We start from the raw sequence: 22,603 nt of genomic DNA on the forward strand, positions 1-22,603 counted from the left end.
CATTATTTTCCCAATGAACTGAAATGTTCCTTGAAGATAAGGCCAGCCTACTTATAAACCTATTAATTTGACTTGTAGAATCGCACACGCACCATTCACATGAAAGAATACATCAAATTTCTGGTAAAGGAAGGAAGATGGAAGGAGAGGTGGAGTAGGGGTGAAGCACTGTTAACTACAGAGAGCATTCTGTATGAGTCATTCCTCAAACAATCCAGGCCCATTTCTAGGGCTGGAAAATATGCTCCCATATTACTAGATGAGGACTTATGTCACAGAAAGAGTCCAAAATACAACACACTAGAAGCTGCAGAGCTTGAGAGTCAGAGAAAACCAAGTTCAAATCCTGGCTCTACCATCAACTGATAGTATGGCCATGCACAAATCACAAACACCTTTAAGCCATAGTTCCTCTTTCTAGAATAAATAGAATTAACACCACTACTACCCTCTTACCACTATCTTTAAAAATTATAGAGACATTGTTATGAAATGTTTGAAATTTGTCAAAAGCAATCCAACGAGAGACATGAGAAGAGTAGAAATTAAACAAAACTGGTCATTGTGGATGACTGTTGAAGCTATGTGATGGCACCTGAGGCCCTATTATTACTATGCTCTCTACTTCTCCATATGTTCAAAATTTCATTAGTAAAATACGTCCAATGCAAAAGATATTACAGTTAAGTAGTGTGGTTGAAAAGTGAAATTTAATAGTACATTTACAATTTTCAATAATCTCAGTTTTTCAAAAAGATCTCTTATGTTGCCGAAACTGGTTTGGCTCAGCCTGAGGACTGAAAGGTCCCGGGTTCGATTCCGGTCAAGGGCATGTACCTTGGTTGCGGGCACATCCCCAGTAGGGGGTATGCAAGAGGCAGCTGATCGATGATTCTCTCTCATCGATGTTTCTAACTCTCTATCCCTCTCTCTTCCTCTCTGTAAAAAATCAATAAAATATATATATAAAAAAAAAAGATCTCTTATGTTGTCCTGGCCAGTAGCTCAGTGGGAGTGTCATCCTGAACACCAAAAGGTGGCAGATTCCATTCCTGGTCAGGGCACAAACCTAGGTTACAGGCTCAGTCCCCAGTCGGGATATGTACAGGAGGCAACCAAATCGATGTTTCTCTCTCAAGTCAGTATCTCTCTCTCTCTCTCTCTCTCTCTCTCTATCTCTCTCTCTCTCTAAAAAAAAAAAAATGAAAACCATATCCTCGGGTAAGAATTTAAAGCAGTTTTTTTAAATACATCTCTTGTGCTTTAAAGTTTCCTGTACTCTAACTATTAATCTTGACTATAAAATAAATGGAAATAAACAGGAATCATTATAAAGTGACTTGACAATTGTCTGTTCCTGTCCCAATAAAGAGAATATACAATATGCCTATGCTCTGAAAAATGAGTCAGCATTTCATAAAAAAACAAACAAACAAAAAAAAACCAGTAATCCAAACTCACCAGTATTTCGGGCTTTCCCTCCGTTTTCTGGAGCGAGCCAGTAGCATCAGAAGGCAAACCTCGGGGAAGAAAAAGAAGCTGTGAGAAGAGGATGCTCCCGGAGCAGCTCCTCTGAGCCTTGTGATGGAGGAAGCAGTCCCTTTACTCAGCTGAGGCCACTAGGCTCAGCTAAACCTGGAGCCTTGCTCTCCCTCTCACCTCCACACTCTCAACAACTCTCACCTTTTGCCTTAGGATTCTGAGTCAATTTCTTCATAGTCCGTAGCTCCCCTGCTCTCCAAAGGCAAAATCTCTTCCCTGTCCTGCCTCCCCAGGCAGGGGGTCAGGCAATGTCAGGGCCCCAGAGTCAGCCCCGTGTTTGCCTTGCAATTCTACCAGCAATCCAGGTAGAAGCCATTTCATCGCAAGATCGATTTCTGCTGCCTGAAGTGCCGTCTCTGAACCTTACTTATAAAAGCCCATCTTGTTTCCATGAAGCCAGGACCTGTGGGACGGAGAAGAAACTTGATGTTGCCAGGATCCTTAATGGAGGCGCTAAGCCCATGCCTCCTCATGGGGATCCTGTCCTCTCACATCCTCCTCATTCAACAAATATGGAGTCTCAGTCCAGGGCAGGGGGGGGGTGTGTGTTCCTTGGAATTTTTCCTCCCAAAATATATTTTTATATATTTCAGAGAGATAGAAACATCAATGATGAGAGAGACTCATTGATCAGCTGCCTCCTACACACCCCGCTCTGGGGGCTGGGCCAGGCACGTTCCCCGACCAGGAATCAGAACTGCGACCTTCTGGTTCACAGGGCGATGCTCAACCACAGAGCCACACTGGCCGGGCTTCTTGGATTCTTTTACCTCGTTTCTTTCCAGCTCTCAAATCTGTTGCCTGCCATTCTCCTTTACGTGACAAAATTTACAATTCCCTCCCCCACCCCCACACCTCAAATTCAAGCTCCATGTGTTGTAATATAATACAAGCTCTGCTGCTTGGAGCCTGAGTCAGAGAGAAGACACAGCATGATGCCTGTGGAACGGGGCATTCAGAACTCGGCTCCTGGCTGTTCTGAATGTATTCCGTCCCCTATGTCCCAGTACTCTGGGAGGGGGGGGAGGGGGGGGAAGGGGTCTAAACTGAGTCCTTCTTACTGTAGGTAGAGCTCCAAATCTCACAGTGACTCTGTAAAGATATCCTCACACATACACATCTTTCTTTTCTGCACATGTATGCCACAGGCCTTATCAGTGATGTGCACAGATGTCTCCTGATGGGCACAATCTGAAGTCCTCCACCCACGTGGTCCCAAAGGGGGCAGGTGATGTTAGGGGCTATAGCACCTTCAGAAGCAACTCAGACACCCTGTCCAGAATCTCAGTCCAAGTGACTGCAGTTCTGCTGTTGCACTCAGTTCTTCTGAGACTAGCTAGGGTTCCTCTAAGAAGCCCTTTTGATTTACCCCCTAACAACACAGGCAGAGATGGTCACTCACTCTTCTGTCCAATCTGGGCATCCCATCTTAATCACACCATCTTGCAATTTTTCTATTGGTATTTCTATGACTCTCCTTACTAGAATCCAAGCTTCCAGTAAGAAGAAGCGCATCTCAGGGGTTTTGCTATTCCTAGTGAGTAGAATAAAATGGTCCTTTGTGGTAGATTTGGTCATTGTTCCCAATTATTTGCTTCTCTCTAAAAGGACTGTACTTTCTGCCTATGACATCAGGTCTTGCCTTAGAGTCTAGGGGTGTAGAACTCAATCAGAGAAGGGGCCAAAATCTAAAATCCAGCCTAAATTGCGGGCCGAATGGTTTACTGAACAGTCATAAACTGTCATTGTGATGGAAACGCAGCGGAGTGCAGTGATGACAGTGCGGTGTGGGCCACATTGCAAGGCCTGGCGGGACGGATTTGGCCCACGGGCCTTGTGTTTGACACATGGGCCTTAGACAATGAAATGGGAGAGAAGGTGACATGCCACCTCTGAGCAGTGTATGATTCAGCCATCTCTCATGTTCTGAGAGCAGCACGTTCCCAAGAAGTGGCCTTCTTTCTACTATCAAAGGCCATGGTGCTGAGCCAACCTACAAAGGAGGAGGCATCAGACTAGGTTTAAGGTTAGATTGTGGGTCACTGAGATTTGGGAGTCATGTGTTACTGGAGTACAACTTAGCCTAAGCTGATAAATATAGCCCCTTTCCTCCCACTAATGCTAGTATTTTAGTATTTATAAAACAGATACTGTACTACAAATCTTCACAACACAGCCAAGAAGTAGACACTTCTATCCTTTCCACCTCACAGAGGAGGAAACTAAGGCATGAAAGGTCCACTGACTTATCTTAAGACCACACAGCGACCCAGTATCAAAGCCAAGCCTAGAATCCAAAATTTTCATTTCAATTGAAAAAAAAAACTTTTTTTTTAAAAAGAGAGCTTTCATATTGTTATATTGGTGAGTAATTATAGTCCCCCATTCTGTATATCTGATTTGGAAGTCCTCGCTTTTAAGTGCACTTTTAAATGGTCTAATCTAACTGGAATAATCTTCATAGTAGCCACTGTAAGTTTTTAGGTTATAATTTCCTTGAAGGTTGGCAGCAGTTTGGTAGGACCTTGGCCTACATTTTTTTTTGGCCATTACTTTGAAGCTTCCAATCCAATAGTTACCAAGATAAGGTCTTAGAACATAACATTTTTAGATTGTCTTTAATAGGATTTTGCCAGTTTTTTCTTTTCTTTTTCTTCTTACATGCAGAATGATTGTACTTATAATGTCCTGATTTTTGAAAATAATATCTATAAGAGAAGGAAGTAGGCAGCTTCTGGGGACAGAGTCAAGAATGGGCGTCAGAACACAGCCTGCCCTGCTATGCTGCTATAAAGTAAGGAATCTTTTTTGCTCTGTGGGGGAGGAAGAAACGCTTCCATCTTTCTAGGTTCTTCTGGCTGGCCTAATAATTAAATCTTATTAGATTAATAAGAAAAATAAATAAATTTAATTACATACGTACATATGGAAACCCCGAATATATGAGTGAGTCAGAGACACCCACACACGCACAGCAGAGGTTCAGAGACAGAAAGGAAGTTGAGGTACATCTGGCATTCTGAGCTCACGATGAGGTAAGGCATCATGGGCTTCAGAGGGAGGAAGGTCATTTGCAGTACGATAAGAGCAGAGGTTCAGCAATCACAGGTTTGCCCTGCTCCACAGGTCATAAAAGTTATTTCTGGTGATAACTCTGAATAGACAAGGTCCCAAATTTAAATTCTATAAGGGAGAGGTAAAGTTTTTTGTGAGTCAACAGGGTCTCAACTGCCTTCACCTCAAAATTATTCACATGCCAAAGTAGCACATCTTAGGGACAGAATAACTCAGGCCTGTTTGAACCCTTCGCTGTCTATGGGCTCGGGAGGCCTGGTACACAAATTTCGTGCACCGGAGCGGGGATGGGAACGGGGATGGGGTGTCTCTCAGCCCAGCCTGCACCCTCTTCAATCTGGGATCCCTCTCACAATGCAGGACTGCTGGCTCCCAAGCACTCACCTGCCTGCCTGCTGGATTGCCCCTAACCACTTCCTTGCCAGCCTCTTTGACGCCGAACTACTCCTCTGTCAGCCCAATTGCCCCTAACTGCCCTCCCCTGCCAGCCTGGTCACTCCTAACTGCCTTCCCCTGATGGCCTGGTCGCCCCCAACTGCCCTCCCCTGCTGGCCTGGTCACCCCTAACTGCCCTCTCTTGCCAGCCTGATTGCCCCTAACTGCCCTCCCCTGCAGGTCTGGTCGCCCCTAACTGTCCTTCCCTGCAGGCCTGGTCACCCCCAACTGCCCTCCCCCGCTGGCCTGGTCACCCCTAACTGCCTTCTTTTGCCAGGCTGGTTGCCCCTAACTGCCCTCCCCTCCAGCCTAGTTGCCACCAACTACCCTCCCTGCAGGCCTGATCGCCCCTAACTGTCCTCTCCTGCAGGCCTGATCCCCCTCAAACTGCTCTCCCCTACAGGCCTGGTCACCTCCAACTGCCCTCCCCTGCAGGCCTGGTCACCCCTAACTGCCCTCCCTTGCCAGGCTGGCCACCCCTAACTGCCTTCCTCTGCCAGCCTGGTCACCCCCAACTGCCCTCCCCTGCAGGCCTGGTCCCCTCCAACTTCCCTCCCCTGCAGGCCTGATCCCCTAAAACTGTCTTCCCCTGTAAGCCTGGTCCTGCCCCTAACTGCCCTCCCCTGCAGGCCTGATCGCCTCCAACTGCCCTCCCAACTTCCCTCCCATCTTGTGGCATCCATCTTGTGTCCACATGGGGGGCGGCCATCTTGTGCATTGGAGTGATTGTCAATTTGCATATTACCTCTTTATTACATAGGTTACTTAACAATTACTAAAAACTCTTACTATATACCAGGCTCTGTACAATGTTTACCTCCCAACAGCCTCATGAGTTAGCTCTTGTGATAAACTGAGGTAGAGTTATGAATCTTGCTCATGTTGAAGAGCTAGAAAGTGCCTAGATTTAAACTATCCATGGAGTCCCATGTCCTTAGCCAGCTGTCAGTGGTAAGGTTAGTAGTGGGCAACCCCCCTGGGGTGGGACTAGTCTCAAAGTATATTCACACATAGGGTTGAGGAGGTGTAAAGATTAGCAGTGAATTAATAAATGCTGGATCTGGTGATAGGTTCATGGGGTTCACGTACTGAGTAGGATTAAAATCTGTCCTTACCAAAAATAAAAATTTAAGTCCTGATATCTAGGCCTCACCAGATGCCAGAAGTGATTTGGATAGTCAGCCAATAGCCCCCAGAAGTTCCCACCCTACCTTAATTCCCTAAGCCCTAATCCAGAGGTTAATTCCCTAAACCCTAACTAATCCACAAGTCTGACCCCAACACGAGAGAAAAGCAGACAAGGAGAGGAAGCTGTAAATGACATTTACAGCCAAACCGGGACCTTTGCCACAAAGAGAGCGAGTCCCTGCCTCATGACAAGCCCTGGGACAACAGGTGCCACGGAAATAGTCTCATCCCCCACTCACAAAACTGCCTAAACGCAGGTCAAGGTCGGGTGGTACCCACCATCACCAGATGTTCGCCTAGACCCAAACCACACACCCCCCCAAAGCCCCAGGACTTCTGACCCAAGACACTCCCACCACCCCCTAGGTGTACCTGCCCACGCGAAGCTCACCACCCCCGACAAACCTAAGCACTTGCAGGTGCTGAGATTCCCCACCCCAAACCCGTCCCCACCCAATCACTCCTGGAGCCACATCCAGCCCCACCGAAACACGCAAACAAGCAGTTACCCAATTCTTCATATTCACGATCAATCCTAGGTTCCCACAACCATTCGGACACGCAGGACCCAGGAAGGGGTTCCCTTGCTACAAAGATGGAGGGCTATTATAGGGCTGGATCCGCGCCCCAACCCCACCCCAGGGGATGCCTGGCTGAACCTGTGCTCGGCTCAAATAGACCCCGGGGATGCTCGACTGCTGCCGCCGCCCTCTTCGTTAATTGATAACCTCACCTCCTTCAAAAAAGAAATCACAGAGCTGGAGCCAGAGAAGAAAGGTCCGCTAGCGCCCAGCAACTGGGCGATTCCCAGCTAGCAGTGCCTCTCCCCACCCCCTGCCCCCAAAGGCGCATCGGGGGCCGCGCCCCATTTCCAAAACCAAACCTCCCGAGTTTGGGGCCACTCTCCCACCAGCCTCGCCCTACCAGGTTCCTAACCCTGCGCGGGGGACGCCTTCCGGCACCGTGGAGGGCCTCACAGGAGTCCGCGGGGCAGGTCCACCCAGCCCTCCGCCATCAACTGCGCCGGAACAGCTCCCAGAATCCCCCGGGCTCCGCCCCCAATGGCCGCCCGGGGAGAGGCTGGCGGCCACGAGGTTAATGTACCTGGACATTGTCTGCTGTACTGACAGCCTATCTGTCCCTTTTATGAGGATGCCCACGCATTAAGCGGACAGGGATGGCCTTGGCCGGGTAGCTCAGTGGGTTAGAGCATCCTCTCACAACCCCAAGGTTGCCGCTTCCATCCCGCGTCCGGGCACACACAAGAACCAACCAATGAAGAAAAAAAAAATCAACCAATAAATGCCTAAGTAAGTGGAACAACAAACTGGCCTGAGACAGAACTCTCTCTAGAATTATTATTTTTTTTTAATAACCAAAAAACAAATAAGACAGGCAGTGATTCCAGAGTGAAGTTTGTTCCTTCTACTCATTCGCTGGAAAGACTACATTTCCCAGAAATCTCTACGGCAGCTTCCGCGGAAGGCTTCCGCACCCGGCCTACCCCGGAGGTGGAGAGTTCTGCGCAATAGAGGCATTTCCGCCTGGCGGTCTGGCGGGTACTGAGTGCAGGCTGGGAGCCTTTTCTGCGCTTACCCTTGTTTTTTTACTCCCAGGCGCCGCTAAATTCCCTGAGCTCAAGCTGTATAGCATGCACACCACCCTTCATGAGCGCCATCTAAGTGAGGCTTCGTGCCACCCGCGCACCCCTGTGGGCATCCGCACTTTGCTGGCAGGAGAAACAGGAAGGCAAAGCTGTCACCCACTTTGCATGATGCTACCTAGTGGGTATCCTCCTGTCCAGGTCCTCAAACTTAGTGACAAATTCTCATCCAGTTCTGGAGGACAGAAGCCTCACACAGCTTGGCTCTCAGGCCTATTACCTAGGATCTGGGTGTTGTTTTTTTTTTTTTTTTTTTTTTTTATTTATTTATTTATTTTTACATATTTTAATGATTTTTTTTTGCCCCCTCCCTCCCTCCCCCATATCCCCTCCCTCCCCATAGTTTTATGTCCATTGGTTGTACTTATATGCATGTATACAAGTCCTTCGGTTGATCTGTTATCTCCCCCAGATCGGATCTGGGTGTTAAACACACACACACACACACACACACACACACACACACACACACACCAAAATTCAGCCCTAGCCGATTTGGCTCAGTGGATAGAGTATCAACCTGCAGATCCAAGGGTCCTGGGTTCGATTCCAGTAAAGTGCTTTAAAAAAAAAAATCGCCAAAGCTGGTTTGGCACAGTGGGTAGAGCATCGGCCTTCGGACTGAAAGGTCCCAGGTTTGATTCCAATCAAGGGTATGTACCTTGGTTGCGAGCACATCCCCAGTTGGGGTTGTGCTAGAGGCAGCTCATCGGTGTTTCTCTCTCATCGATGTTCCTCACTATCCTCTCCCTTCCATTCTAAAAAATCAACTATATATATATATATATATATATATATATATATATATATATATATATAATTTTAATCAACTGAGTGCATTTGAAGATGTAGCAAAGAGAAAGGAGCTCCGAAGGACCTATACAAAATGGACTTTTATAGGCAGAAGGGTTCGGGGGGACAAGGAAGCTATTGACAAAGAGTGGATTCTTTCAGGCAAAGTCACCATCCCTTAGGGGTCTATGAGAAAATCACCTCACTAGTGCTGACCAGGTGATTCCGGAATGATTGGTTTAAGATTTCATTTCTGGGAGAAGTTGAAACTGTTACTGGACAGGGGCCGGCCCTTAGTAGGTCTGCCTCAGGCCGGTCTGTGGTATATAGCTGCTTGACTATGGGTAGGAAAGATTTCGCAACAGTATTCCAGATGGGTTTGAGAATATGTTTACTAATGCTGGAGACAATGACACAAAGGAAGAAATTAGAGTAGAAGAAAGAACAGGGAGAACCCAGGCAGTGCTCTGCTTTGGCTCTAAAAATGTTATAGGAAAGAAATGAGCAAGGCAGGGCTGCTTCAGCTCTTGGGAAGCTAGAGAAAAAGGAGGCTATGGAGACAGGATCAGGGGATGAGCTCAGGTCGAGCTGCCACTGCCCACTGCTCCCCTCGTGGCAAGTCTTGTGGGTACCCTTAGAAATAAAAATGCATGCCCAGGAAGACTCTAGCGAGAGCCCACATTAAGTCTTTGTCCTGAGGGCTTTTTATCCTTTTTTTTTCTTTCTGCAGGTGAAAATCTTGGGGTGGGGGAGATGGGAGAATAGGTAGAATATTCATCAGCTTTCCAGGTGCATTTTTAATAAGCTGATGCATTAAAATGATCGTATAGGGGAGTGTGGATTATTCTTTGGTCTGTTGTACTGTTTTACCTTTCTCTTAGGTCCATCTGGCTTTAACGGATTTTTTGTTATTTGTTCCCCAACTTCATCTGTCCTTGGGTTTAGCTGGCACAAATGCATTCATTGGGTCTATGTTCTCTATTTTCCCAGGCCAAGGTGACTTAAGCTATGTATTTTCTGGTTAAGGAGGAAAATAGGAACCATTTGCTCTCACATGTCCTTGGTTAGGGAAGATAAAGTCTTGGAATTCACAAGCTGGCTGCAAGCTGCCCAAACTGTTGGATTTGTTTCATTTTCTTCTTCCCAATTCCACTTGCCCAGAGATTTTCCTAGCTTCTTATTTACTGTCCTGCTACAAAATTAGTTTTTTTGTTGTTTTTTAAAAAAATATATTTTATTGATGTTTTACAGAGAGGAAGGGAGAGGGATAGAGAGTTAGAAACATCGATGAGAGAGAATCATCAATCAGCTGCCTCTTGCACATCCCCTACTGGAGATGTTCCCGAAACCAATGTACATGCCCTTGACCGGAATCGAACCCAGGACCTTTCAGTCCACAGACCAATGCTCTATCCACTGAGCCGGTTTCAACTGTCCTGCTACAAAATTAAAGTATTAAGTTTGTTTTGGTGCCGTGGGCTTAGCACAAGCCATAGTCTGGGTGGCAACCGATCAATGTTTCTCTCTCACATTGACGTTTCTTTCTCTCTCCCTCTCTCTCTTCCCTCCTCTCTCTCAAATCAATAAGAAAAATGCGTGTCCTTGGGTGAGAATTTAAAAAATAGTTTTTAAAACATCAAAAAGATCAGGAGGGGAGGAGAAGGGATGCTAGGTGGAGCACAGAGCATCTTTTTCAGGGTGTACTAGTCTGTGTGATATTGTAATGGTGGATGCATGGCATTATGCATTTGTCAAAATTTGTACAGACAACACATAGAGTGACTCCTAATGTAAACTGTGGACTTAGCTAATAATAATGTATTAATATTGGTCCATCAGTGGTAGCAAATGTACCACACTGATGCAAGATGCTAAAAATAGGCGAATTGGAGGAGGGCGGGGGAAGGAAAGAAGCTTGTCTCTGGGAGCTCTTTCTGTTTTCTGTGCATCTGAATTTGATCCCCTCGGGCTTGAACAGTGACCACAAGGCGAGAGTGAAAACTGAAACTATGTATCCCACGCTCAGCCTGGACGTAGAACACAAACTACACTTGTGTCTATAGTGAGATGACTTTGTGCTCTGCCTGTCTTCATTAGCATGACTTTATTTTTCCAGGAATTTCCTGCCCAGGGAAGTGGCTCATGACAGGATTTTCCCACAGATCCTTCACCTCCTCGATGAAGAGCATCACAGACAACTTGCACCCTTGGATTCTTTGAATGCTTTGCCTCCTGGCCTTGCTATTTATTGTAGACTGGTATAGCACAATTCGTACGCGATCCTACTTTGAAAGACCAGCCTTGAGTCAAATTTTCAATTCTCAATGAATTCCGACTTTCCTTCCCCTCTGAGACAGTGCCAAAGCCTGCCTATAAGCAACACATCAGCTTTGTCTCATCAACAGGCTGTGTTTTTCATACTTAGGGAGCCAGCTTTTGACAATAAATTAGATCAATGTATTTTGCTTTAAAAAAAAAAAGGAAATATATGGCGTACTAAAGAAAAAAGGCAATGGAATTAGAGAGTGATGAATTATAATTGGGATGGTTAAAAATGCCTCTCAAAGAACTGATGTTTATGCTGAATCTTGAGGGATGAACAGGACTTTGCCAGGAGAAGAAAGGGGTAGAGATATAGAGAGGTGGGGGTGGTAGTTAAAGGTGGAGGGATAGTGAGCAGAGGAAACAGGATTGAGGGCCCCAGTGGAAATGCCAAGGAGTCTGGGCATGGGTTACCAAGGCAGAGCTGAGTCTCTGGGAGGATCTGGTGCTGGGGCAGAGGGTATGGAGAGAAGGGGTTACCCAGAAAATAGTACATGCCCATGGGCAGTTGGATTGGAATCTGAAGGGTGAGGGTGTGACACTGGTGTGAGTTTTGCAGGATGTGGCCTGCATCAAAGAGTCATGCTAGCTGCACTGAAGAGGCTGTTGTGGGTTGGGGACACTGGTTCCCAGTTGTTGCAGGGCAGGCTCCGTGAGCTTGTTTGCTTCACTTGCTGTGAAGGCAAGAAGAGGCATCAAGCAGGACAGCAAACTCCACTGGGACTTGGTTCCTAATTGCTTCAGATACTTCTGGGACCTAGGAGATCTCTGGTGTAAATAAGCACATTGGAAAGTACTGAGTGCTATTTACAGACTCAAACACAGAAGGACATGGTGTGTGGGGCAGGACAGGCTTTCTTCTCCCAGTTCTGCCCTAACCTTTCTCTTCTTCTCACCTCCTAGGGGGAAAGGGTTTTGGTAAGACAAGGTAAAGAAAGATAATTTGGATGTGATAATAATTCATCCACGTTAGGAAGCTGGTCAGTGTCAGCCAGTGAGAGATGGGTTGTCTTGTAGATGCTCTTCCCTGCCCCTGGGAGGCTCGGCTCCCTCTTGAATGAAAGATGGATCCAGAAACAAATCTTCTCCCTCCAAAGACAGGGGAGGAGGGTGAGACTTGCGTCAGCACCGCTGTGACCCTGGGAGAGCCCTAGAACTGAGCTGGGTGGAGGGAGCAGGGTGGGTGCAGAAGGGGGTGGGCTGTGGACAACCAGACCTGAGCATCCCGCAGACAAGGATCACCAGTGGAGCTGGCCCTCCCTCCTCCGGCAACACGGAGACACGCATTCTCATGCTCGCTCTCATGTCTCTGCAGGAAGGTATGGGCTGGATGGGGCGGCAGGTGGGGTAGGGAGGAGGGACAGTGACCAAGGGGCAGCTGGAGTGTTGAGATGCCATTGGCACCTTCACACCGGCTCCCTCCTGCCCAGAGCATGGGCGCCCTGCACATCCCCTTGTCACGGATCTGCCTCACCAAGGACTCCAGCCCCAGGCAGTGGGGGACAATGGGTGACAAGAGGGAAGAACTTGGCAGAGGAGGCCGAGGAGGTGGACCTTGGAGCCAGCTCCCCGATATGCTGTGCACCAGGGTGGGGGCCAGAACAAGTCCCTTCCCCTCAAAATGGGGTGGGGAGAGCTCTCCCACCCCCCAAAGTCCATCGCTCCCAAGATTCTGCTTCCTCACCCACAGGGGGGCCCTGACTGGGAGGTGAGGAGGAGAAAATGGCATGGGATCCACAGCACGTCTCATGATCTGAAGTGAAGGACTGCCAACCTGTGGGCATGGCTTCTGGCCCCTAATGGCAGCAAGGGGTCCTCTCTCAGCCTATGAGAGCCTCCGGAGAAGGCCACCCCCTCTGGGTAAGCCCGCATGGCTCACATTCTGGATGAGAAGAGGATGAGCACCCATTACTGCTGGGATGTGTGGAGGGTAAGAGTGTGCGGCTGGAGTCCATGACCTGGGTGAGCATCCTGACGCCCCCCTACCTGCAGCCTGGTGAGTGTTCACGGCTTCCTATGACTCATCTCAAAGTGTTGTAACTCTGGGCGTCTTCCTGACCCCTGGGGCTCAGGGCAAACCTCCCTATGCAGCATCCGCCCCATCTCGAGTTGAATCTCCTGCTTGGGAGTGTTCCTTCAAAGACAGGAAGGGAGAGAGGGCGGAAGGAGGATGGGAGAGATGGTGGCTGGGTGACAGGATGAGTGGGCACCGCAGGCTCCCCGGGAACGAATCACCACCTCACCTGCGCCTGTAGAACCGCTCCTCGGCCTTCCTCTCACTCCACCTCCTGCTGTAAGAGATGGACAGATAGATGGATGGCCTCTGGACAGCCCCCCTCCCTGGTCCACCCCCATGTCACCGTGGGAACCCTCCACTGGTTCACAGAGCCTGGCTCCTGTTATTCTACTAACAAACTCCAGGACCCCCATCTTGACATTTCTCTGACACTCTGATGAAATCATGAGGTCAGAACATCCCCACAGCTCCCTGCCCCAGGCAGACAGACAGACAGATAGACAGAGGGGATTGCCAGGGAAAGGTAACTCTAACCAAGACAGCAGGAGACTGACAGACCCTGGAGGCTCTGCCTGCCTCTGCTGCTCAGCGCTAAGCGTCAGCACAGGTGTTGTGCGTGGCGCTCTGCACCTGCCACTTTACATCCCTCCAACAGTCCTGCAAGGAACAGAGGCTGCCTTCACCTCCCCGATGAGGCAGGTAGAGGCTGGATAACCAGACTGAGGTTGCTCAGCGAGCGGGCGGCAGGCCCTGAACTCAAACCCAGGTCCCTGTGTCTTAAAAGATCCTTTTTGCTTCCCTGTCGCCTGCTGCTACCCAGGGACCCTGGGGTTTGGGGGTGGAGGTGGTGGGTGCAGAGATGAGGACAGACTCACCTTCCTCCCCCAGGCCCTTTGCCTGGTGGCTCATGGTCAGCAGGCTGGCTGGGCCCCCACTTGGCTCAGGCGTCTTGCTGGGCCACACGCTCCTGTGGCCGGGGGTGACTTCCTGTCCTCATGCTGGCTGACCGCCCTTCCTGGGCCCCAGGGCAGCCATGCTCCGCCGCTCCATGGAGATTGAACGCGGAGGTAGGAGAAGTGTGGGAGAGAGCGGGCAGGAGCCGAGGTGGTGAGCTCCCAGCCTGTCAATCCGGCCACACACTCCTCAGTTCAGGTTTCCTGGAGAGAGGCGGCGGGCCTCACCTTTCAGGCATCGCTTACAGCAGGGCCTGGAGCTGCGGCTCCTCTCCCATTGCACTGGGCCCGCGGAGGGTGCGGGGCGGGCATCCCCGGGCCTTCCCTCTAGCGCAGCCCAGGTTGGAACAGGGAGGTCCTAGGACGTTTGTGAAACCATCACCAGGGCCGTGTTTGAAACACGATTCCCAGGACCACCCTGGGCTTTGCATCAGGAAGTCAGGCCTGAGCCCACAGTGAACGGTTCCCACCGGCCTCCTGCTCACAGACCTCAGCTCTGCCCGCGGCTGCCCCGTTCAAAAAACGGCAGCTTCGGCTGCTTTGAAAACCATGGCCCGAGCCTCGGGGTGGGCTCTCTGGAGGACGGTCACCGTGCGGGGCCCTAACCGGGTGGGTCCCTGGAACTCTGAGAGTCCTGGATGGAATGGTGTGGGTCTGTAAACACCACACTTTTATTTTTCCTGTCCTTTAACTGAAACTTAGCATTTCCCTAAGGTCGTGTGATTCTGTCCCCGTAGAAGTCAGATTTGTTTTTTCATAGCACATTAAGCTATTAGGACTATCTCAAAATATCATGTAGGCTGATTACTTCTTTGAAATTATGATAGTCACAGACCTGCCACTAGGTCTTGCTGTTTGATTATTAGGAAGCATGTGTGTCATCATCTGACAGATTTATTTCAGAGAAGGGGGAGAGAGGTGGGGGGAAGAGAAATGGAAACATCAATGATGAAGGAGAATCATTGATTGGCTGCCTCTTGCACGTACCCCATTGGGGATTGAGCCTGCAACCCAGGCATATGCCCTAACCAGGAATCAAACCCATGACCTCCTGGTTCACAGGTCGATGCTCAGCTACTGAGCCATGCTGGTCAGGCTATCTGACAGATTTTTAAAAAACGGTTTGATACCTATTTCAGGATCGTTGGTCTCCTTTGTAACCCCAGTATTTTATCTTACGGATTTGAAACCAATGCTCTGACCAATGTCTATGAGTCTCATCAGGATTCTGTGACACAATAGGATTAAGGACCTGCCCCAAGGCAAGTCTCCGGTGGGTGTCCCCGAGAGCCCAGCCTCCAGCCCTCCGGACACCTTGGTGAAGAGGAGGAACAAGGAACCTCCACCTGTGGTGTCCTCTGAAATGCACTCACAACACCCCAGCTTTAAAACTTTTCTCTTCGCCACCTGCCTTTCTCTCGGACCTGATGGCTCCTGCCCCAGGGTGCAGGGACAGTGAGGAGCTCTCCCTCTGTGCTCTCCCTCTACAACCGGGCCCTGAGGTGCCTGCAGCTGGCCCCTCTCCCAGCTGGACAATCCCACTGCTGGGCCCCGGACAGGGCAGCAGCAGGCAGCCTGCCCGGAGCAGTGAGGAGCGGAAGGGCGCTCCTGGCTCTCCTGCCCCCTCCCTGGTCTCCTGATGAGCAAGGACCCTCACAGCAGCTCCTGGCCCTGCCCCTCCTGGCTCCCTCTTGTCAAAGGAGGAAGGCTTCCTGCCCACCTTCGTCTCCAGAGGATTCCGTCGTTTTCCAGCCCCAGCCCTGCCTGCACAAAGAAACACATCGCTTCTCCGCTTCCCACAGAGAACAAGGAGCACCCGCAGGGCCAGAGCCAGCTGCAGGCACAGGGCACTCGCAGGGGGAAAGCGGAGAACCCTGGTGGGTTTATAACCTCTAAGGCAGCGAGGCTTAGTCTGTGGTGCCTGCAGGGGGCGATCTGGGAATTAAAACACTTCTTCTCTCGCCCTAGCCAGTTTGGCTCAGTGGATAGAGCATGGGCCTGTGGACTGAAGGGTCCAGGGTTCAATTCTGGTCAAGGGCCCATGCCCAAGTTGCAGGCTCGATCCCCAGTAGGGGGCGTACAGGAGGCAGCCAAACAATGATCCTCTGTCATCATTGATGTTTCTATCTCTCCCTCTCCTTTCCTCTCTGAAATGAATAAAAATATTAAAAGAAAATTATTCTCTCTCACAACAAAGCCTGCGTGGGATTCCAAATCCACGCTTGGGAGTCAAGCACCTAACACAGAGTATTGTGCTCTGTTTGCCGCACAGCGTCTATATAAATTCCAGTGCTTCCAGAGCTACGTGCACGTTCAGGTGAGCACGAGGCCTCGGAATGTGGGAGGCAAACGAGTCTGTCCTCATCCCGGCGGGTCCATCCACAGCGTTCCAGGCAGCAGCGGAGGGAGAGGACCGGGTCTTGTGAGGCACGTGTTGTGGTGTAACCCCTATCTTACAAAGGATGCCTCAAGAAGTCGAATTATGCATTCATTTATTAAAGACCAGCAGCATACGAGGGAGCTATTCAGTGCTCCAAACCTCGAAGCCCCAAACAGCTTGCCACATCTGGCTTATATGGGCAGAATATCACAAAGGTATTAATTACATTTTTGGGGGTCTGGAATGAGGAACCTGTTTCATGAAAAGCATTTTTACAGAAACAAATTTGAGAAAGTTAGTTATCTAAAGTATCTATGAATCACTGAATCAACAGAAACACATTATCTGGGACCCAAACAGCAGTTTCTACCTGAGTTGATTGCTACCATACTTTACAGAGACCGGGGTTTGAGCTATTTGCTCAAGGAGTGAGAAAAGAGAATGACAGTGATATTTTCAAACGCTGATCCTGCCCTGGCCAGTAGCTCGATCGGTTGGAACATCCTCCTGTACACCAAAAGGTTGCAGGTTCCATTCCTGGTCCAGGCACATACCTGGGTGGTGGGTAAGGTGCCGCACAGCCTATGGAAGCGATTTGGAACCTGAGCTTGGAAATCAGAGTCTAGTTTTGCATGATCTTATGCGTGTTATTTAAATGGGGATAAGAGGTTCCTCTGGTGTTGCTAATGGGTAAGTTTGAAGTGAGGCCAGAAGGATGGTGAGGCCAGTGGGCCAGCTGGAAAGATTGTGGAGACTTGCAACTAAATTTTAAGGACACAGAACCCTTGTTAATCTTTCTTCTTTCCTGGGGAACTCCGAGCCCACTGGGGATGACTCAGCACTTGGACAAATGTCTGAGTCTGCTTACATTCTCCTTGCATCAGTGCTGTCTGCTCTAGGGTGGGGGGATCCATAGGGATTCGGACACACCACTTCCCCCAGGCAGGTAGCAGATTCCTTTTAGAGGATGAGACACCAAGAGACTTCCCGTTAGGTGACAAGCTCTGCTTCTTATTTGGGGGCTACTCAGCAAGGTCAATAGTCCATTTCTGAGAATAAACTATATCCCATATAATTGTCAGGTGGGTCCAAGTGTCTGAGGAGATCCATCCAGCCTCTGGGACAATTCCTGCTCTGCTTTGCCCTGGAGTTTTGCCTCATCAGGATTTGCCTTTTCTTTTGTGGTGATTTCACCACGTCTGTGATGTGAAACCTCTTGACTTCACACATTTGCAAGTTTTAAGAAACATAATCTACAATAGTTTGAGGGCAGTGAAATCAAATCATAAAATATTCTTGTTTTTATTCCGCTTATCACCAGCGTAGGCTAGTTCACCCTTGGGTTAAATTTATTGGGCATTCACCTCAAGCACGGCTTCAAAGAGTCATAATATTGGACTGGTGTGCTCTTAATATTTTATCAGGATGGTGGACACTTCTGTTGCTAGAGTTGAGGCTGGTAAGTGCTGCAGTCATTCTCTCCCAGGGGTGTGGCTGGGTCTTGGAAAACAAAACCCTAACATTGACTAAGACAACGACAAAATCACATGTGTGACTTCAAAACCAGGAGTCACAGGGTGTCCAAACCCAATGGGCCTTTTTTCTCAAAACCCCTGGTTAAGGGGAAGCATCCTGGGCCACCTTGTTAATGTATCTATCCAATGAAAAATGCATCCATATAATTAGCTGTGGGTATTTGCTTACAAAACATCCAGTGTTGCTCCCAGAACCTTGTAAACCAGCACAATGGGGAGGATCCGGTGACGGGAGCTAACACTCTCGCTGGGTTAACGTGAGCTGGTGCTGCGGCCAGGTCCCAGGTCGCTGCCCTTCACTTGTGCCACACACCAGGAGCTCCCTCTGGGGCAGTTTGTGGTGCGGGCCCCGGTGGGGCAGCAGAGGGGCCCCGGAGAGCAGGGCAGCAGCCGTGCGCCCTGCCAGCCTGGGGTGTGTATGTGTGATGAGCAGGGTGTGCTGGAGGCTCCTGTGGGCAGTGTCTGAGTTCCTCTGCTGTGCTCTGTCATCACTGAAGGTGGAGCAGAGGGCACTTGTGGGCAAGGAACTGCTGGGGCTGTCTCTGCCATGTGAGGAAGGGAAACTGCACCCAGGGATTTGGGACCTGAGGAAACATTATCACCAGGGCAAGGGGCAGTTCCTGCCAGAGAGATAAGTCAGACACACCAAGAGGCTGGCTGGGCTTGAGGAAAACGACAGCCGGGCAGTGTCTGGGGCTGAGACTGTATGTGTCTGCCTCTGCCCCTCCCCCCCACCCCGGGAGGCAGAGTGTGGACAAAAGCCCCGGGAGCCAGGACTCTGTCACTTCTTTCTCTGGGGGGTAAGGTCAATGGAAACTGGAACGCTCCTCACAAGCCAATGTGTTGGATGAATAAAGCCAAACTGCATTTATAGACGTCATCACGGGTGACAAGTCCCCTTCCGTCCCCCACTATGTATGGACCATAAGGAAGCTCCTGAAGACCTCTACACCTTCGTGTTTTCCTCTGTTCGGTGGAGGTAATTCTGCTCCGACTCCTGGAAGGGTGCTGGGGACTGAGTGAGCTGACGGCTGTAACCGGAACACCCCAAAGCCCTGCAGAGTCAGAGGGGTCTCTGCAATGCTGCTGTCACTGCTCACTAGGGAGCTTGGGCCCGAGGTGCATCTGAAGCCCCATTTTTACCAGGGCACAGACCAGCCCCCTTTCCTCTGCTCCTCCACAACCTCCCACAAAGCTCTCTATTTTTTTAAACTTTTTATTGTTCTTAATCCTCACCAGAAGATACTTTTTTCCATTAATTTTTAGAGGGAGTGGAAGGGAGGGACAGAGGAAGGGAGAGAGAAAGAGAGAAACATCGATATGAGAGAGACATATTGATCGGTTGCCTCTCACACGAGCCCTGACTGTGGTGGAGATCGAGTCTGAGACCCTTTGGTGCACACGCAGATGTTCTAACCACTGGGAAACAACAGCAGAGGCCAGAGGTGGAACAGCAGCAGGCGAGTTTGACACACACACACACACACACACACACACACACACACACTCGCCATCCAGTGAGCACACCTGGAGAAGCAGTTACACACCATAAAGAGCTGTGTGGTCCTGGCAGGTGGCCCAGTGTGGTTGCAGCAGAGCCCGGGGCTGGAAACACCAAACAGGGACAACTGCACAGCCTGACGTTTCTCGGCCACTTCTGCCCAGGACTAACCCCCCTACCCACCTCCACCCGGAAGCTTGGACTTCCGCCTGCCCCTTGTTTCTAGCGCTCACTCTTCCCAGCAAGACACTTCCTGGTCTGATAAACCAGGCTGAGCACACACAGTTTGAGAGATGAAAGTCCTCAGCTGCAGATTCCCTGTCATGAGGCCCGGTGGATGGAAGGCTGCGGGTGGACATGGACGGGAAAAGGGAGCTGGAGAAGACGCAGGGACTTCACTTACTGAGAGGTGTGTGTCTGTCGGGGATAATATGTCTCTCCCCATCATTTGGGTCAACTCTCCTCAGTCCCACTCTGGGACTGTTTGTTTTTCCGGTGCATGTGTCAGACTCTATTGGCCTCTGTTATGTCCTCTTTGGAGAGTGCTCACTCTTTTGATGTTTATATGGCCTGTGCCTCCTTCATCTTACTTAGCCTCTGGAGCCTGAGGGTGGGACTCAGACCTTCGGTCAAATATCCCAGAACCAGCTTTGGGAGTGAGCCATTTGGGACTCCTGGGGGAACAGTGGAGCCTTAGCCTGTGGAGGGGAGAGGGGACTGAGCAACCAGCGTGGCCATCAGGGATCCAGGCAGACTTTGAGAGAGGGACTCAGCTTCTGAACTGAGGACCTGGCCTTGGCCTCGGGCCAGCTGTGTGAAGGTTCCCCATAAAAAGCCTTTCTTCCCCCCAGGACTCTGCTGATTGCTCTCCATCCTCCCCACCTCACTCCAGGGGCCAGGGGAGGCCCGGGTGGTGGAGGGCGCTGCTCGGCTGCTGTAGGCAGGCAGGATCCGGGGCGACCCGCCTGAAGGGCCTCCCACCCTCCGAACAGGCCCTTGGGGGGTCCCCTGAAGGTTCTCATGGCCCAGACCAGAGATTGTGCTGGGAAGCTAGCTCCTCCCTTTGGTCCCTGTAGTTCTGTTGGGCGCCCTCTGTTGGCCAGGCCATCACTTGGCCATTGTGGCAAACCCAGGACAGGCTCAAACATCAGCAGAACACATTTACAAATAGATTTCTCAATAAAGACACTCTCAGAAAATGGAGGGAGGAGACGATGTATTTCCTTTGTGGCAAAGGTGAACACTAAATTTACATTTCATTTGCCAATACTATTGAAACGCTCTTCCTATGAGCTGAAGGAGATCTGCTTTGCAGAGTCCCCATTCAAAAAGAGACAACAGGCCACCAAGAGTGTCGCTTGTGCTAAGCCCACAGCACCAAACCAAAACTTAGTACTTTAATTGTGTAGCAGGACAGTAAATAAGAAGCTAGGAAAAACCCTGGGCAAGTGGAATGGGGAAGAAGAAAATGAAACAAATCCAACAGTTTGGGCAGCTTGCAGCCAGCTTGTGAGTTCCAAGACGTTATCTTCCCTAACCAAAGACATGTGAGAGCAAATGGTTTCTATTCTCCTCCTTAACCAGAAAATACACAGCTTAAGTCACCCTGGCCTGGGAAAATAGAGAACATAGACCCAATGAATGCATTTGTGCCAGCTAAACCCAAGGACAGATGAAGTTGGGGAACAAATAACAAAAAAACCCATTAAAGCCAGATGGACCTAAGAGAAAGGTAAAACAATACAACAGACCAAAGAATAATCCAAACTCCCCTAGAGTCTTCCTGGGCATGCATTTTTATTTCTAAGGGTACCCACAAGACTTGCCACCAGGGGAGCGGTGGGCAGTGGCAGCTCGACCTGGGCTCACTCCCTGATCCTGTCTCCACAGCCTCCTTTTTCTCTAGCTTCCCAGGAGCTGAGGCAGCCCTGCCTTGCTCATTTCTTTCCTATAACATTTCTGGAGCCAAAGCAGAGCACTGCCTAGGCTGTCCCTGTCCTTTCTTCTACTCTAATGTCTTCCTTTGTGTCATTGTCCCCAGCATTAGTAAACACATTCTCAAACCCATCTGGAATCCTGTCGTGAAATCTTTCCTACCCAAAGTCAAGCAGCCATATACCACAGACCGGCCTGAGGCAGACCTACTAAGGGCCGGCCCCTGTCCAGTAACAGTTTCAACTTCTCCCAGAAATGAAATCTTAAACCAATCATTCCGGAATCACCTGGTCAGCACTAGTGAGGTGATTTTTCTCCATAGACCTCTAAGGGATGGTGACCTTGCCTGAAAGAATCCACTCTTTGTCAATAGCTTCCTTGTACCCTGGAACCCTTCTTGCCTATAAAAGTCCATTTTGTGTAGCTCTTTTGGAGCTTCTTTCTCTTTGCTAGATCTTCAAATGCACTCAGTTGGTTTTTAAAAATATCAATATATATATTTTAATTATTTATTATTATTATTATTTTTTACAGAGAGGAAGAGAGAGGGATAGAGAATGAGAAACATCGATGAGAGAGAATCATTGATCAGCTGCCTCTTGCACACCCCCTACTGGGGACATGCCCACAACCAAGGTACATGTCCTTTGCCGGAATCAGAACCTGGGACCTTTCAGTCCGCAGGCTGACGCTCCATTCACTGAGCCAAACCGGTTTCAGTTGATTTTTTTTTTTTAATGCCCTTTACCGGAATCGAACCCAGGACCCTTCTGTCTGCAGGCTGACGCTCCAACCACTGAGCAAAACCAGCTAGGGCCCCCACTTGACTTTTGTTATTAGGGGTGGGGCTGGGGCTGCTGTTTTGTTTGTAGGGTTTGGCTGGAATAGGATTGTTATTGTCTGTTTTCTATCTTGCCAGGCTGTTGCAGGGCTCAACATAGTGTCTGGCACAAGAACCATTCAAATTTTAATAATAATAATAACAACTATTAATTAATTGTATATTATGTGCTGGCCATTTTAAATAAATATTTTGAATTTTTCAGAAAAACTCTAAAAGGTAGATATTATTATTCCTATTTTACAAGTGAAGAGCATGAGGCTCAGAGGGGTTAAGGAGAGGAAACCAGACTGAGAGGGATTAACCGGCCAAAGCCACCCCGATGTGGCAGAGGTGTGCATGCAGGCTGGCCCCAGTTCACTACTTATTGCTCCTCATGCCTGGTTGTTGATGATCTACAACAACTAAGCCCAGATCAGCCAGC

General features: G+C 49.5%; 1 protein-coding gene and 1 long non-coding RNA gene across 3 annotated transcripts in view; one reads left to right on the forward strand and one right to left on the reverse strand.

Annotated features, from left to right (window-relative positions):
* ZNF343 (zinc finger protein 343) overlaps nt 1-18,586 on the reverse strand; it is a 26,526-nt gene extending 7,940 nt beyond the window's left edge. Inside the window, exons 1-4 of one of the 2 annotated variants that reach the window (XM_045574665.1) lie at nt 18,577-18,586; nt 10,992-10,995; nt 1,684-1,945; nt 1,462-1,520 (exon numbers count right to left, since the gene is read on the reverse strand). In XM_045574665.1, coding sequence (XP_045430621.1) covers nt 1,462-1,520; nt 1,684-1,717 — 93 coding nt within the window. In that variant the 5' untranslated portion in view covers nt 1,718-1,945; nt 10,992-10,995; nt 18,577-18,586. Of the gene's footprint in view, nt 1-1,461; nt 1,521-1,683; nt 1,946-10,991; nt 10,996-18,576 lie in introns of those variants that run through there. The other variant, XM_036419317.2, reaches the window with a different exon arrangement.
* On the forward strand, nt 1,809-8,020 carry LOC118708212. The gene is made up of 2 exons (XR_004984491.2): nt 1,809-1,947; nt 7,220-8,020. It is a non-coding gene; the product is annotated as an uncharacterized LOC118708212 (long non-coding RNA).
* Nucleotides 18,587-22,603: the final 4,017 nt, after the last annotated feature.

The sequence above is a fragment of the Pipistrellus kuhlii genome, unplaced genomic scaffold, assembly GCF_014108245.1.
Source record: "Pipistrellus kuhlii isolate mPipKuh1 unplaced genomic scaffold, mPipKuh1.p scaffold_m20_p_6, whole genome shotgun sequence".
In the NCBI taxonomy this organism is placed as follows: domain Eukaryota; kingdom Metazoa; phylum Chordata; class Mammalia; order Chiroptera; family Vespertilionidae; genus Pipistrellus; species Pipistrellus kuhlii.